This window comes from Opisthorchis viverrini (assembly GCF_000715545.1).
Source record: "Opisthorchis viverrini unplaced genomic scaffold opera_v5_150, whole genome shotgun sequence".
NCBI lineage: Eukaryota > Metazoa > Platyhelminthes > Trematoda > Opisthorchiida > Opisthorchiidae > Opisthorchis > Opisthorchis viverrini.
The window spans coordinates 231,423-248,984 of record NW_008751806.1 but is presented as its reverse complement, the minus strand read 5'-3'; the positions used below and the strand labels follow the sequence as shown (position 1 = coordinate 248,984).

The window sequence follows — 17,562 nt, the reverse complement described above, 5'->3', positions numbered from 1 at the left end:
ATATATATATATATATATACTTTAACCAATCCTGAAATACGTCGTATGGTATTCGGCAAATCTTTTGGTGGACCGTCGGTTGATCGTTTGGTACAATTGCACCAGTTTGCCGGTTCGTTCATGTGATAATGATGCCCCAAGACCATTTAACAGGGCGAATCTTATCTGTCGTGTCGGCATTAGAGCGGAAGAGAGCAACGGTTAAACTGGCTATGAATTATCAAGGGTATCACTTCAGTGTATGCCATTTGTCAGGGAGAGGCGCTAATGACCCATCCGATCGGTGACTGGAGATCATAGTCAATACGGCTAAATCGTGAAACCAGTGGCTTTTGCTTCCATCCAATCACCCCCACTTCTCCATTTTACTCCCATAGTTTCTGTTTTGTTATTTCACCACCCTCTTTTCATTTTTCTTCCTTTTCGATGGCCCGGGGGCTGCGGACTAGAGCTCACGGTTGAAAACAGTTGAACAGTAATATAAACACATTATTTTGCGGCATGACTCCATCAGTGGGACTGACCCAAAGCCCTTGACCAATCTCGTTCAGTAGCAGCTCAGCATGCAACCTTCAGTGAGGCAGTGTACTTTGTCATATCGAGTTTGTAACCGCATGCAGGGAAATCGCATAAATCTTAATCTAGAAGCTATGCGATCTCACACTATCCATTTTGACTGTAGCCGCTTCCATTTCACTTGGGAATTTTATGGCCCGAATCTAATGCCAGCATGAGTTCGGAATGAACAACAGTACTTGGTTAGGCGTGCGTTGTACATTTCTGAACTACCTCAGCTTGACTAGTTTTTTATTCGCTGCCCTGTTGCGTTACATAGTACACATTTGCGCACCAACTTGTAGCATACACGCCGCAACTAACCGACTCCAGGTGTGCTACGAAAGCTGTAGTGGGAAGAGATTTGGATGTCTTCATGGTTTCCAGGTCGAAAGTTTCGCAGTCACAAGGCAAGTTTGTTCTCCGAGCCGTTTCATATAACGGTCCTTTAACCTTAGTGAAATTGGTCGTTGATATCACGAATTATGCATGCTCGCTTGACTGCATTTGTCTCAACACAGTCGCAGCTTGCAAGGCACGTAGATCGATTACTAGTCTCAAGCTGTTCGCCTCGTGTTGTGTCTTGCTGAACAGTAGTGCAACTCTGTATCGGTCCCTTGGCTTCCTGCTCCGCCCACTGTGGTATTCAAAAAGCACGGTGGCTCTACCCAGCCCTTTATGGAGACCAAGGAAAAGTATTACAACTGTACTTATAGGGTAGTCACAGAGTGTTCCACAAAGTCGTGCCAGAATGTCCGTGAGGGGGCGAGAAGCGTCGAGTCAATGATGCTCGACTCGGACTGGCCAGCATTCTGACCAATCAGAGCATGCCTTCGTTTGGTCCGTCTCCTGCACGTGACACATCCGTCCAAATAATGTGACGCTCGGTTATTAGGGTCGGCTGACATCCGGACATCTCGAAGCCTCAAAGGGGCACAGGAGGATGGAACATCCTGAAGGAGGACTTAGCGCTTCGCCGATGTAAACTGCCTGGCGAAACAAAGGTCCAAATGCAACATTCTTAATAACAAGACGATAATCCAAGTCCACTAGTTTATCTCCACGTGCCATTTCCATTCCTAAACTTCCTGTACTTTGTAACGTAATTCCATGACAAACATGGACGAAAGGATCGATAGAAGATGGCCTCGGCCAACTCCACCAATTACGGCAAATATTTTGTCAGCTCTTTGTAAACGCTGACACGCTCGAAGGTGTTAGAATAAAGGACACAGAGTATATTGGCAGACTTCGGGGCTATTCCTACTTGCCTCGACCTACAAAATCAAAGCCTCATGTCAAGCCATACAGCAGTGACGGTTGGTCGAGCGTATACGTGGTGCCGGTTATGCAGCGATTTGATTAACTGTCTGATGCTGCCGTGATATACACTTGTTAGCGGAGCAGCAGGGCTGCACAACCACAAAGTCAGCGGGAATCCTTTATTGGTTTTCACCACCTTTTCGTACGGTTTTCCTATAAAGCAAGGGGTTTACTTGTAGTATCCCACGGGACTTGTTTCTTTTGATCATCATCATCATCATCGACAGCATGACATCAGTGTTCGACACTGATGCTTTACTGCCAATGCTTTCTTACGATACAGGCAGACGTTGACGGAACTTCTAACCAGTATAAGCACACACTACCAGCTACATTCCAAGATGACAGTTGTTCGCTCTGTGCATCCCTCTCTGGCTGTCACAACTTATCTGCCTGACAGTTTGAAAGCGGAATTCCAGTAGTATGATGAGCACACGTCACATGCGACCGATGCTTCCATACCATGATTTTCACTCTATCATGAGCCTGTCAGTCGTCCATTCTTTTGGCACCTGGCTGTCGAACGCATCGTCACATTTCTTAAGCTTATACGGGGACATTTAAACGGAGTTGTTGCTTAGTAGCCTCAGTCTAAGTCGTCTGAAAGGTAGAAAATTTCGACCCTAGCGCCACCTGCTTATTGGTTTTTTTCGAGTGAGGATCACACGACGTGAGGATGAGATATTCTCCACTGCCTTTATCACTGAGCTATCTCGAGCAGGTGGAATAGGATATCGTCATTTGGATATTTCTTCTGTGATGTGAAGTTCAGCTGTAGCACCCTTTCGGTGCCTAACTGCCATGCCACCCGAAGGTTGCACGAGGGCTGGGATACTGTCAGGTTGCCCAAGCCTAGACAGGGGAAGTCGAGTGGCAGAGGTCGGGTTCTAACCACGGACCTTCCGGTCAGTAAATTCGCGCTCTAACCACTTGGGCCATCTCGCCCCGGATATTTCTTCTAGGAATAAAACAATCATTACTGGTTGAGAAAAGGGTTTATTTACGGTTCCTTCAGGCAAATCTTTTTTTGCTTCGTTCACCACATGCGTGGTTTAGAATCTGACCTTGGGTGAATCTTCCGGTAATTGCTCCCAACTATTTTGCGATCTCCACACAGTATTTCACGGGCTTCTAGCTACGAACTTGGTGTTCCCATGAGTTACCGAATCTTGCCACATTTACCTGACGATTCACAATCAGGACCAACCACATCGGCTGTAGGAGTTTTTTTGCCAAAAAACATCCTGTAGAAGGTAGGGATACTGTGTTTAAAACGTGGTCGCCCAGTTCGCTACTGGCCTCATATCCGCCATGGCATCGAGCGTCACCATCAGTGTTACAGAGTTACCCCATTTCCCCCGCACCTTCTATTCGTCCGATCGTGGTGGCTCGCCATTCTCAGTTGCTTCCAAATCATCCAAAGATCCTAATTTGCTTTCGTGGTAATTTCTAGTTTTATTTGGATGTGACCTTCGCAGTGACTTAGCCAATCGAATAACGACATCCAGGTGAAAGGAAGAAGACCCTCGCTGCGGAGTTATTTACTGGAAAATGCCAACTGACCAGTTACAGACTATTAGACAGGGAAGCAAAACTCTAATTTGCATCTTATTTATAAAAACTAGACATCCATCTTCTCCTGGATATTCATTGAATCCAATCATTCATTGCTCAAATCCAAGCAAATGCTACAAAGCGACTCCATAAATTCCGCAACAGATCTCCCTTTTCAAGAAACGCGAAGCGAATTTACAGGAACAAAACATACTACTTGCATGCCTCTCTATCAGTAGTATTACCGTTACGGAGGTAGTTGTGCGTGATCCTAGGGTAATAACAATATATTAATGGGAATTGGACACACATTCTGATTGAGCGATGTAGCATAGCTGAACACATTCGCCTTGTACTAGCTATTGTTTTTGCCTCGTCATTTTTGGTCTATCAACCTTCTTTCCCACTCCTTCCCCACACGCATTTAGCGAACAGTTGCTCCATATGTGGATGGAGACCTTGTGTTCCTCCGTGAAAGTTGTCGAGAAGTGGTACTACCCCTGGTCTTACCTGCGCAGTCCCGGATGGGTGCAAATTAAATGTGAACTCCGGTAAGTTGCTGTTTGCGAGCACATAGGTATACCTGATGGCAGACCCCTCCGTTTGAATGAAGTGAAAAGGTTGCCGGTCGATACTTTCAATGCTGATGACCTTGGACTGTGTCTTAGGGTCCAAGAGTAGTCAATGAGAGGATTCAACGTGTTTTTTCACAAATACCACCCGATTCTTTTTTATTTAGAAGTAGTAGGGCTGAATGAGATGACTCAGAACGGTTAGAACGCCAATTCGCTGACCGGAAGGTCCGTGGTTCGAACCCAACCTTTTCCTCTCGACTTCCCTTATCAAGGTTTGGACAACTTGGCAGTATCCCAGCCCTCATGCTCCCGTTGGACATCGAAAGGGTGTACAACTGAATGATTTAGTATGGCTGAGCACCGGAGATTATTGGACGTGTTTTCTATTGAGTCATTATCAATGAAATCCAATGAAGTCTACATAGGGATCACCTTGGGTAGGGTAACCCAGGTATTCCAGGTATCATTCAGGCGCTAATTTCTGAAGTAATTTTGCCGGTTTTTTGTCATATGCTCCGGGTTCAATTGTATATAAAGAGCGCTTTGTCGTGATGCCTAGTCACCTCCAGTGGATTGTGAAGGGGGGTTGTTTAGAGGACCATAATAGCATAAATTCATACCATAGATTCATCGAATTGTTCATACCTGTGGGTTTAATACCGTGTGTGTATAGCTATCCCATTCTGTCTCACTCCCATACCCGTTGAATTTCTCATCTCCATCAGAGTGCTAAGTCAGTTCGCCTTCCACCTGTCCCCAATCTACGAACTTGCGACCAACCGACTCGACACTGCCAGCGAAACAAATTCGAAAACAGCCTCCTCTCGAAGACCCACACGTTCAATGGTAACGGTTAATTCGCTCGTGGATGCAGCTGGCGCAAAGCCCTTAAGAAGGCTGACAAAGGCTGCTGTCGCCAAAGACCCAATGAACGATCCGCCATCACTAGTCTCGAGTTTCCTGTCGAACACATCGACGCAAGATGATTCCAAGGAGTTAGAGCGTACCTACAGAATGGTTGCAGGAAACACTGGAGATATGTTGGTCAAATACCACTTATTCAGTTGGGAACTGTGATTGTGTGTTGTCAGCCGCGCCTTCGTCCAAGTCACAAAAACCACAGCTTACAAGTTGAACACTTCTGTGATCTTAATGTCGTTCGTCTGTGTTTCGGCGCAGGACGATTCTCATGGAACCGTTTGGAGCATTTCCCCATCCGCTTCCCTCTTCTCCAACAACCCACTACTGCCTTCCAATCTGATCTATGTTGTTCACGTTTATTCTTGTTTGAAATTTTCGACAATTAGACTTCTCTCTTTCTCCTGATGACCGCCACCACTGTTCATTTTTCCGAACATATCACTTTACTCCGTGTGAATACGACTCAGCGTCCACATTCCCAGTATTGTAACTAGGATACTGTATGGTCATCCTCCTGTTTTGTTTTGTTTTGTTTTGTTTGCTTTTGTTGCCCGTGTATCTTTGTCGTCTTTTCTGTATTTTCCATGTTTTTCTGACCAAGTTCCTTAGCATCATGTGATCAACCGCTCGATTTTCGACTACGCTGTTTGTCTTTGTGCTTTGTGAGCAAATCCGAGAATTAGATTTTTGAAATGAACAAACTACGCAGAATATTAGTTGTGATATCGTCGTGCTCAAGCCGGACACCTCAATCTTACTTTCTCGGGTGTGTAACTTCTCCCTAAACCGCTTCTGCCCACTGAGTCGTTCGCTGCGGTCTGGATGGGCGGGATTTCTTTGCCTGGACAGCACACTTGCATAACGTGGACGGTTCTGAGAAAGAAATAGCCCAACTATTGCCACCAACATTTTGGTGGCTTGTTGTGGCAATATGTTACGGGACCACAAGTAACGACGCGGATGTAATCGTTGCTCACTAGACTAATGCCAGACATAATCATCATCGGCAGCATGACATCAGTATTCAACACCGATGCTTTACTACCGTATGTCACAGTTGTACCTGGGCTGGGATACTGTCAGAGCGCTTACACATAGACAGGAGGACGGTTAAGATCCTCAACCAAAGCCTTTGGCTCAAAAGCCTAACCGCAAGGCAGCGGTTTTCGCCTGGAAATGCATTGCCATTTCTACGGAACAAATCGCCATATGTTCCAACCCCCGATCTGGAGGACCAGGAGACTCATCGTCATCACTGTCAGCTGTAATAACCGCGTACCTGTCGTACAGTGGTTGTAGCTGCCGCAGTTCCGTTCACCGATGATTTTTTTTTGGGGGGGGGAGGGAGCTGCGCATTGCAGGCGGGAGATGATAAATTGCCGCATAAATCCAGCACTGTCAGTGGGCTGTTAAGTGGGGGGATTGGGAAGGGAGCTATGCACTGAAGGCAATAGCTTGGACGCACGAGCGCCACTGAGGTCGCGACTGGGCCATGTCCGACACTGTCTGTAACCATTGATGTGGACCGTATCGGGGTCCCCATCCAGGAAGACGGCAGTGACCAGCGCAGCTGAGTTTGCTGGTAATGGTTTTCATACTTCGCTGCCAAGTCATTGTTTGACCGCCTCTGACTTTCTTCCACCCTTCACGAGGTTGTGCGAAAAGAGCCCTTGGAGGAATTCGGTCGACTGGCATACGCAGCACGTGGCCCAGCCGGCGCAACCTATGCAGTGTGATCAGGCCTTTAACCACTGACCAACTTGGTATGAGAGGCTCTGTGAGTGTCGCGGGGACACTCTCCAGTAAGGCTCAATTGGTCACTGAGGTGCACAAACCGTCACACCACGATGAGGTCCAGTCTCTTCATGGCAGTATGCCAGACAAGTATTTTTCGAGTTACCTAGGATACATACAATACCCTACACCCTAAATTGTACTCTATAGCATGCATTTACCGTTTATCTATGTTCAAATCCACTCTCTGGCAACCTCACATGACCATCGTGTTTCTCAAGCCTAAATCTCACAATTTTGTTCCTGAACTATTAAAAATTCCCATCTGGTCAGGCAATGCAAAAAGTATCTGTGTGCCGACCAACAGCTTTCCACCAGATGCGTAAGCGAAGGAAGTAGAAAGTTTGCCCCATCACCCTCGGTTGGAAGTGCCTCTTCTTCCAATATAAATTGAGCGGAACTCATAGTGATATATAATGTGTTTCCAAAACAATTTCCGGTATACACTGCGTTATTTACGTCAGCGCTCCCACATCGATCTTCTCAACTATTATTTTTTTAAGTCGGTTACGTGACAACTTACCACGATAAAACATCCGGCGTACATCTGCTACTGACTATCACAAACAGTATTTTTAGCCACAAGAGCGCGAAGGGTCAATATTGTAACGCAACCTCTCTTGAGTTATCCGGCATTTACTGGCTGTACCAATCCGATTGCAGGAAGTTGTTTGTCCCTATCCGTCTAAAAAATACGTAGCCGTATTCCAGAAATAGCGTGGTAATGCACCATTTAGAACTCGGAAACATAAGTCACGTACACTGTCATAATCTCCCCTTAGAGAATGACTTACGCCGGTCTATGTCCAGTGCTCATATTGCGGAACTGGTTATCCACCGATTGCGATTCCTAGATTTTATTCGCCTGGCTATTCGCAGAACAGAAAATCGTAGCATCTGGTGTTCTGCGTACCTGCCGAACGATGTTTCGCTGCTACATTGACCCTCCTCTGGATGGTTCTGACGGAGGAGTGAGGTGGCTGTACGTTTTTGAGATCCACTTCACTGGAAAGGAAACTGCTCGATATTCAGCGCCTCATGGCAAGTCTCTTCGTGTCTCTGGAATGGTACTTGTTTTCGACATGTGTTACGTATGCCGAACCGTCGTTTGCCGAAGGGAGTACTGTTTTCCATGCCCAATTCGGAGTGGCGTAAACAGAGAGGTGGCCAACCCTTGACTTGGGAAAGGAGTATGAAGGAGATCACGAAACACTTGGGTGCTGCCGGTGCTAATCGCCTTCCAGGATGGGGACCGCGTGATCCTCACTGTGCCTGGTTGGAGACACTACAAGATATGGCTGCCAACCGATGTCAGTGGCGTTCTTGTTGTCAGTTTCTGTCCAGATTGCCTGAGTGAATGTCTGGAGGTGTAGGCACCTCGGAATGGTTATGTTAAGCTAGCACTAAGTCCATCCCCCATCCACCTTTATTCTTTTCTTCACAATAAGGCTTTCAAATAAGTCATGGCTGTACGGCAGTGAAGTATCGGTGCTGAACACTGATGTCATGCTGTCAATGATGATGATGATGATGATTCACGCCTACACTCAATCTGAACTCTGCTGTAATCGACCACTATATTAGAACATGACGGCCGACTTCGTTTTTCGACCTATCCAAGCTTAGGCTTGCCGCGGTTACACACGTTTTAACCCTAATCAGCAATGTGCTCATTTTCGGTTTCCTGGTTGTCATGTAATTGAGTTGTCACAAAAATCCAAGTAGGGCCACAGAAGTACGTGGAACAGCGCATGACCGAAAGGACTGTCAAAACGGACTTTTCATGGCTCCAATTCTCACTTGATTTGTACTTGAACAAGAAGGACAGCGAAACTGAGTGGCTGGAGTGGATCTTATGGTACCGCGACTGTTTTACCCGTTTCACCTACGCGCCTTGTTGAAATTCGTGGATGTACTATCCGGTATATCAACAGCCTCGTGCATTGTTTGTTCATTTGCCGGAAGTTTTAAAAATTCTGGGAATGAAATTATTAGAGCTGTGGCTGATAAGCAGTGCGTTTATATAGGTTCATCGCTGGGCTCCCTGAGTCGTATCGAAGGCCGGATAAGTACCCTGCAAGGTTCGTTAACAAGTGGGATGTCTATTTCTCCCATACAAAGATATCGGTCCAGTTTCCGGATAAAATGAGGGACCTTACTTGACGCCCTCGTGGACACTTTGATCGCCAAGGACCGGAGTGACTTCCTCCGTCAGTTACCATTTACTTTATGATCCTCACCAAATGAGGTCCAAATATCCCTATGTCCTTTTTACCATATTTAGGTATATTTTTTCTACTCACTCTTACTGGAGAATGAAATGGCATCCAGATTTCTCGACCCAAGACAAAGTATAGTGGAGTTTGTGTACTCTGGTAAATCTTCCGAAGGAACTTATTGTCGCCGACTGAAAGACGGCGAAGACGTTTGCGCAAACAAATAAACTAGATAATTTCCACCAGATTGATGCAGTTGATTTCAAGGGATAGGTGGAATAGATGTAAAACTCGCTGTTAGAACGCTTCCAGACCGAAAAGTATGTGTGCAGAGAACGGCTAGTCGCAAGAGTCATCATCGGTCACCATACGAGGAGGATAGCAGATTCGTGGGCGGAGCTACCAAACACGCGATCAGCGAGGCGGGATCGGGAGCTCAAAGCAGGAAAGTCACCATTGGCTGGACAAGAGCGAACAAACAATTAACCATATTTGGGCATTCAGCCATCCTATGTATTCACGCACTAGTTCTACTTATACAGTATAGCCGTGTTTCTGGGCTTCGGTCCTCTCCTTATCGTATAGTCTGACCAGCTCCATTCAAGCGTAATCGATAGGCATTCTCACGTCACAACACTCCCCTGCTGTTGTTTGTGAAAGTCTTGGACAAATTTGCAGACACAAGGACCATCCTGTGAATAACCTGATAAACCGAAACACGTTACCGATGTGATTGCTGTTCGGTTGATAGACATTTACTGCTAGCTTCATCTGGCTGGACCGTTTGTTGTACTCGATCGAGTATCGCCAGTTCACTGCCGAGCCGTTCTACACAACGAACTGTCAAGCTTATCTCGCACACGTAAACAGTCGCACTTCCTACAAGGGATTCATCACACCCGATGACCTCTTGATGACTCGTAGTCAAGCATCTACCATTGTCAAAAGCCCGTGAGTACGATCTCTTCCAAACGCTTTGCTAGCTGAGTGTGCTTTGTTGTCACTTCGCATGCTACAATGAGGCTGCGGTAGATTAATTGATCAGGATTTGACCCGCTAACCTTGTTTTCCCCTAGATACCAGAGTTTGGCTGCTTCCTAAAGAAATAACGGTTTACGGTGGATGGGGTTCAGCGGCATGAAAAACGTTTCCAATCGAGTTGTTATGCAGGAGGGTTTGAAAAACGAACAAATAAATCTGGACAAGTAATCGGAGAATCGGCTGTTCAAAAATGAAGTTACTGATCGAAAATTCGCGAGTCGAAAAATGGTCGATCGCTCATAACACGGAGGCTTATCCGAAGTTCATCGGTAAACGTGACTGCTTGCTACCGTTCCGTAACCTAAAATGTAGCAAACAACAAAAAAATCAGCTGATTCCAGCCCGTCAATTCTGTAACTTGGCGTATGGAAGTTACGAACAATCATTGGAGATGTTGCCATCGAAAAGTGGTCTATGTTGCATATGTTGTGATATATGATACTGTGCTCAAACGGTGGTCGTGGGAAATGGATAAGTTGAAAAAACATCCGACCGCTTTCATATGCCGATGCCAGCAGTTAGGATATCTGATCGCCAACATTGCACCGATGTAGATTCCCAACTAAGAGCGAACAACATTGTGAACAGCCAAATTTACTGGCTTCTCTGAACAATAGACGCTCCAAAAAAACATCAGGAATGTCTACCTCCCTACACCAGCATTTCGCTTTAAGTATAGATGCTTTCTCTTCTTGTGTTTTTACCTGTCTTCGTTGTTCAGGGACACTCCGTGTTACCGATAATACTCTTTCTTGAGTGAGGTAAAGTGGCCAATAATGGTGCAATCAAATCCCGAAACCTTCAAACATAACGCTGTCCTCTTCACTGTCATCTCAGATATCTGACCCGTCGATGAACAGTTTGGGACTATTGACTACTGGACCACATGCCTGCCGAACGGTCCCTAAAGTTGCGTATTTTTGATGAGGGGTGCTCTGTCCAGCCTTCGATCTATGCAGCTGTTGAATATTCCAGATATTTTGTCCTTTGGCTCGAAACTGTCACACGCCTGGTGTCCCCCCCCCAAGCACACATTCACCTGATGTGTCTCAATTAGAAGGAGGCACGACTGTTGCTTTGCTAAAAATATCCACTGAAAGAGAGAGCACTTGGCCTGGATACCACCAGATCCGCGAGAATCTACGACAAACATTTTGCTCATTCACTGGATTGCTGTCCGAATAAGGCAACAGCTGATCAGACTGAAGGTCTCACACCTAATGGCCAAAAGTATCAACCGATTTAGAGTATTGTTCTTTTTTGTATAAGTAGACTAAGTAGACTAAATGCTGTCGGAAATCAAGTGTCTAACTGTGGTCTTGAAAACCCAGGCTGTGTCTCAGACCCAGATGTCTAAGTAATCGATGGATATTCGAATAAAACAAATTGACTATTCTAGAGTAGCCAGAGAGTTGTCAGAATAAACCGGCAGTTGGCCAGACCAGGACTACGAAGGTCACCAGCTGTACAAACGGTTTCGTGCATGGTATATCTTTAAAAAAAAGATTTCAAACAAGTGATCACATCTCCGGTCATTTAACGCTTGTTGAATGAGTCCAAGGTCCTGAAAATTCATGATTTTGGGTTTCTGTTAAGGTAGGAGTCTAAAAATTGTTTGCAATGTGAGGCGATTTAGGAATTTCCAATTGGAATTTCGTCCTGTAACTGTCACTCGTCAGGCTAGTAGTCTGAACACAACCGTTCGGCCAGGGGTCGCCGGTCGTCTAGTTAACACGTGACCAGATGATGTGCATTCCGCGACTTGAGGATGAGTAGCGCTGTGTCCTGTCTATGTGCGAGCTAATCCCACTGCTTGTCAGTCCCTATTAGCCGAACTTTTAGGTGTTCGGCCACTGAACGGGAGGTCACAGGTTGTAACTTGTGAGATGCGCGCTGCTGATGATTCCCAATATGGGTGGAGCGGCTGTACATTGATTATCGACTTTTCGGCATAGATTGCCTTCATCGGTAGGGTGAAGTGTCAGTTGCAAAGGCCAGATTCTGTTGGATTAACTGTCTGCTCGCGAACTGGGCATCACCTGAGCCATATTTGAGAAAAGTTTCCATCCGATCTTTTTATGTATTTTGGCACTCCATCTAACTGTTCGCAGTTTGGATGAGTTAATTGGCTATTGATGGTTTTCCAGGCTTGTGAGTTAGTTTGCAAACGCTTCTTTAGTGCGCTTATTTGGTTTCATACTCGCTGAAGAACAATATTGTTGATACGATCGCCACCGCTGAATTAACACAATGTCATACAGTAGTGTTGGAACAAAGAAACAGTTTACATAGGAACGAAGATGATTGTGTAAAAGAGAGGGATAATAATGACGTACTGCAATCCATCTGAAGATAGGATACCGGGGAGAAAAGACTCTTAACTCACCTTGCAACTGATGAGAAGTGACAGTCAGCATTCTCCAGAAGTTTAGACCCCCTTTTTGAGGCACTATTTTCCTATGAATATAACGACCTTTAATATCGGTGGCACAAAATCAGTGTACTAATGACAGTCCAGTATATCATTATTGTATTCAGTGTAATTTTTGTAAGATATTAGGTGTGGTGCGGCATACCATTGTGCAGTTGGACATTCCAACCTCTCTACAACGGCGTCGCTCTTTTTTGAGAAGTAGGAATACTGATAGTCAAGGATGCCAGTCAACTGAATAATCGGATATTGCAGCATGCCGGTCTCCAACTTTATGAAGTAGGTGAATTTCAGTCTTCGAGTTACTATTTACCCACGACTAAGTTGAACGTACTTGTTTGCGCCTGGCTTCAGCAGTGGCATGTCATGATTCAAGCTGTTTATGTTTCTTTTCAATTATACTGTATTTACTCGCGGAAGATATGGAATTTGTAAGCTTTCCGCTACCCTGTGTGGAATTTCGGTCTGCACGTTAACAGCAACTAAATCCCGACCTTCGTGAGCATTCTGGTGCTGAGATGACAAGGCTGTGTTTGATCTGGACGTACTCCAGTACCGTTAGTAGCAACGGATGTCAGTGCGCACGGCCACATGTAATCATAAGAACTCTAGGTCACTTTTGTAAGCTGACGTATGTAAGCCAATAAAAGTGTTTTCTTGGGAAATAGCATTATCTAATGACCCTACACCGAATTTTTCACACCGGCACCAGGTGTAACTGGGATAGTGGTGTCCAGTGTAGGCCGCTGGAAGTCCGGTGGTTTGTGACACACTCACCTGCCAAAGCTATCTCGTACCCTGATATATGCCGTAATAGTTACTGGCCTCGATCACGTACCTTCACTACTTACACTGTCACTTCGCTGGTTTCTGAAATGATGTACTAGATAGTCATCATGACAAACTTTCTACATTGTGTTCGCCAAAAAGATGCACCCAGTTAGTTCAGCGATGATATACTGGTGAAAATAAGCAGCAGGTTTTCAAGGAGCTTTGAACACATATCTGGCTAGTGTAGTTAATTTACCACTTTTGGAAGACCATTTTCCTGCTTGTCGTGACGATCATCATGTATTTTTGGATTACACGGATTGAAGCACAGAAAAGTGCCCAAGAGAATATTGTAGCTCAACCAACACAGGTGGTCTGTGGTTTGTTCGTGTAGCTAAACAGCTTACTTAGAAAGCGTCTCACTGGCAACTGAGTTGGTATGGGCGACGTAAGTTGCTTGGTTGTGTGTCTGTTAGCATACGTGCCGCTAGTAATGGTTGACCTTCAATCATGATTGATTATTTAACCTAGCGATTCCATTGGCTAGTCCTCTAGCCTGTGCTCTGATTGGTCGGAGAACATGGCCATGGAGGATGAAGAGGAAACAACCCCAAACTTCTCAATAAACGCTTGTGAAGCCAATTCGAAAGCCATAGCATAGCAAGTTCAAGGTCGAATGTGTGCCCAAAATTTCGAAAGGAAGTTAATTGAAACAAATCGCAAAAAATTACGGCAGATGAGGGTGCTTTTTGGACTGAGCACATATGCGAAGAAATGTGACATTCTGACGTAAAAGTTTTTATTTCACTCGCAAGGGTTTTGCAGAAATATGGACTGTGCGTCCAAGGCGCGGCGTGAAGGTTTGTTTCTTGTTGACCCGATGAGTTATACCTGGGGGCGGGCTGCCAGTGCAACACTCACAGGTACTCTTACCAGGTTTTTCAGTGATTAGAAGTCTGGTCAACACAGACCATCGGTCCTTCAGGTTGTTGGTTGGAACATATGTTGCAACTTGTTCTTGAACGCGGTAACCCATTGGTGTTTCCCGCCAAACAGGCCTCTGAGCCGAGTGCTTTGGTCAGGGGCGACAATGGTCCTCCTGTCCCAACCCACATGCGACCATGATTCTTGCAAAGCAAAGCATCAGTGCTCAACACTAATGTTAAGTTCTTAATGAGGATGATGATGATAACTCCCTGAGCTGAACTTGGGTATCTGGTTACTTTGACAAGCTCCGCCCCTCAGTGGCGTCTCGAATATCACATCACCTTGAACACCGCCTTTACAAGCTGTTGCACCACCAAATTGTCATTCATGGACTTTCATCCCGGAAAACGCTCAGACATTGACTTATTATCAATGATAACCATAAAGCCAGCGAAACCAGTCCTCGTCAACCTGTTTCCAGATCAGTCCGCACAAATTCACCTAGAGTGGAGTAGTGTCGCCTTAAGTGTGACGTCGCAAATAGCTGTACTTTGCTGTACACCGCTTCGGTCTAGTACCTAGCCGCGGTGCTCGGAGGCAGTTGGGCAGTGTGACGAGAAAGCCCTCGGTAGCCTTGGTTCGCGAGATCATTTGGGAGTACAATTAACGTATCATGGTGTTTCAAGGCTCAAAAATTTAACTGCACAGGCTATTCAGTATGATGTTCATAGGAGTCTTTTATTGAAATATTCAAACAAAAAAATCAATAAGCCTACAAACCCTTTTTCGTTTATATTTCACAAATAAGTGGCCAATAAGGCCTCTCGTGGTGTGTTGAGCCTAGGGACGGTGGTTTAGTTGACAAAGAATAAGTAAAGGACGGTGTGATTTAAATAAAAAAACAATACGGAAGTTTTTTTCATAAAGGAAACTGCTCACAAGACTGCTCTTCGATAGCTGCGACCGGTTTCGCCCTTCTTAGGGCTCATCAGGTGGGCGCAGTCCACGAGGTTCCGTCAACCCACCGTTTTAAGTGAACCCAAATTGGACTGTTTTTAATAAATACACTCATTTGCAAATCAATTTGGTTTTCACGAGAGGCCAAGCTGATTCTCTCATTTTATGATATTCTACAATTGAATGTGCTACACACAGGTCGCCTCATGTTTCAGTTGTCACGATATTCGAGGTATCGCAGTAGATTTTCACGAAAGGCGAAACCGGTCGTGGGCTGTCGAAGAGTTTTGAGTAAACTTGCGAGTAGTTTCCTTTATGAAAATATACTGCAATATCTCGAATGTCGTGCCAACTGAAACATGAGACGGCCTGTGTGCAGCACATTCTCGTGAAAACCTAATTGATTTGCAATTGAGTGTATTTCTCGTAATACATAAATCATTTTTTGGTGAGCACCCAGGTCCTTTTGATTCATGAGCACCGATTCATTTCCCTCTTCCGCTTTGGTGACGTGGATCGACTTATCTATTTCATTGAATTTCCTGCACCTTTCTTCCCCCGCGACAGATTACTTCGGATTGGCCACCGTAGTTAAGTAGCCTAGCTTACTCTAATCTCTCTACTGGAAGCTTCGAGAATGCAAGCTCTATATCCGGGATTTTGCTTCACGGCAGTTTTTCGGGTAAAGTTGGAGCGTAAGTGGATAAGCGGACGTAATTAAATCCGGGATGTTGTATTTACTGCTTCTTTTTCGATCGCAGTGAACCATCCGGCGTTCAACAACTGATAGTGACTTGAGGATACTGTGGTTGCGAGTGAATCACTATTTGGAGACACGATTGATCACCCGATTCGTATATTTCTCTGATAACCTAGTCCGATTTTTGACAAGGTTTAGAAGTTCCGGACCAAACCGCACTTGTTGAACAAATTGAGCGCCATGTGGTGTACTGATATAGGAAGTTTAAGGTTGAAACACAGCGAAGTGGAATTAGACGTTATAGTCAGACATGCCTGTCGCTCAGGGCCGGCTAGCAGGTAAGATTGTCTTGCGTCGAATGGTGAAAGTGCACGACGCTGATTGACGAAAGACGATATATTGGAAAGTACGCAACACTGAAACATCTTGGTGGGAACGATTTGTGCATGCGTTGAGAGTACACAATCTTATGACAGGACAGCTTTAATTTAAGTCATTATGGTTGTCTGTGTGCTGTACAGGGCAAGCCCGAAGGGATCATTTTGGAAGCCAGATGACCTCCTTTACACAATCACTGATGAATCAATTACGAATTAATGATTGCAACTTACCTTTGGGTCCAAATAAACTTTGGTAACATGGTTTCGTACAGTATGGTTTGCCTTCATGCTGAGTAATGAAAACGGATTAGTAGAAATGTGTGGTGACTGACGTGATTCCTTGTGACATATAGGTAGAATTACAAAAGCGAAAGGTTAAGCAAAACGGGTCAGCTTTAACGCAATTATTCAGCTTTCTAAACAATCACCAAGAAGTACACACTACACGTGAGCAGAGTTCATCTGAATTGCAAAAATATCACACAACCTATGAGGATACGTGTTGTCTCAATACTAGGACAAGGTTAAAAATGTTGTGAAAACTGTTTTTCTGTTCAAACTATATGCCGACGAGCGAACTGAAAGTTGATTAAAAGTGGAATAAGACGGGGACTAAGTCTAAGGAAGACTCTATGGATCAAACCTCGGTTTAATATACATAATCGATTTTCTTCGTTCAAAGAGGAACCATCGTACAGAAGGAAACCATTCACATGTTCACGTGAGGTACGTCCTTGGAAGCGAGGTCACAAGCGAAAGGAAAGTTGTTTGTGAACTGGCTTCCTCTCGGAGGTTTTTCACAACTCTACACATTGAACTGAAAGCACCCTGGAAACTGCTTGCTTTCGAGAATGGTGTTTGAGGAGGAATCTAAAAGAGGGTATAGTTAAGCGACGCTCACCTTCAGGCAACTGGGCAAATGATGTGCCGAGTTAATATACGGTATCCAGTGGAAGCTCTCAGAGCCAATGCAGTTATGCCAGTAACTGGGGTATGTTGGATACATCTAACCGTCATAATCGCGAATTTGTGGGGAAAACGTAACTAGTACTCGCTGCTTGCTAGGAGGCTACACATTTCGCATGGTGCGGAATCCCCTGTCTCGAAGCAAACGTCTTTTCCCGGCCGTATACTGTCGAGTGAGAACGTTCTGACTGCAGTCAGCCAATGTGAGGACTACAAACTATTGACGCATTTAACGACAGCTCATTGTCGATCCTAGGCTTGAAGGGATGGTACGCATATCTGGAGGTAGATTAAAACAGTCACCAACGTGGCCGTTATTCTGAATTCGATCAATCATGTTCGACGTTTAACCGTTTCTTCCTTACTTTGGCGAAAATTGTGACGACAAGTAACATGATCCACGCGGAGCTCTTTCAACCTATCACCTCCAGTGCGGGAGAGTTGTGATGAT

At 45.1% G+C, this 17,562-nt stretch overlaps 2 protein-coding genes across 2 annotated transcripts in view; one reads left to right on the top strand and one right to left on the bottom strand.

Annotated features, from left to right (window-relative positions):
- The window catches only part of T265_06873 (hypothetical protein), a gene marked incomplete at both ends in the record, with an annotated part of 41,085 nt that extends 35,541 nt beyond the window's left edge, over window positions 1-5,544 (top strand). The window contains one exon of the mRNA XM_009172261.1: window positions 4,733-5,544. Coding sequence (XP_009170525.1) covers window positions 4,733-5,084 — 352 coding nt within the window. The remainder of the gene's footprint in view (window positions 1-4,732) is intronic.
- Window positions 5,545-16,377: 10,833 nt separating this feature from the next.
- The window catches only part of T265_14160 (hypothetical protein), a gene marked incomplete at both ends in the record, with an annotated part of 3,228 nt that continues 2,043 nt past the window's right edge, over window positions 16,378-17,562 (bottom strand). The window contains one exon of the mRNA XM_009172293.1: window positions 16,378-16,434. Coding sequence (XP_009170557.1) covers window positions 16,378-16,434 — 57 coding nt within the window. The remainder of the gene's footprint in view (window positions 16,435-17,562) is intronic.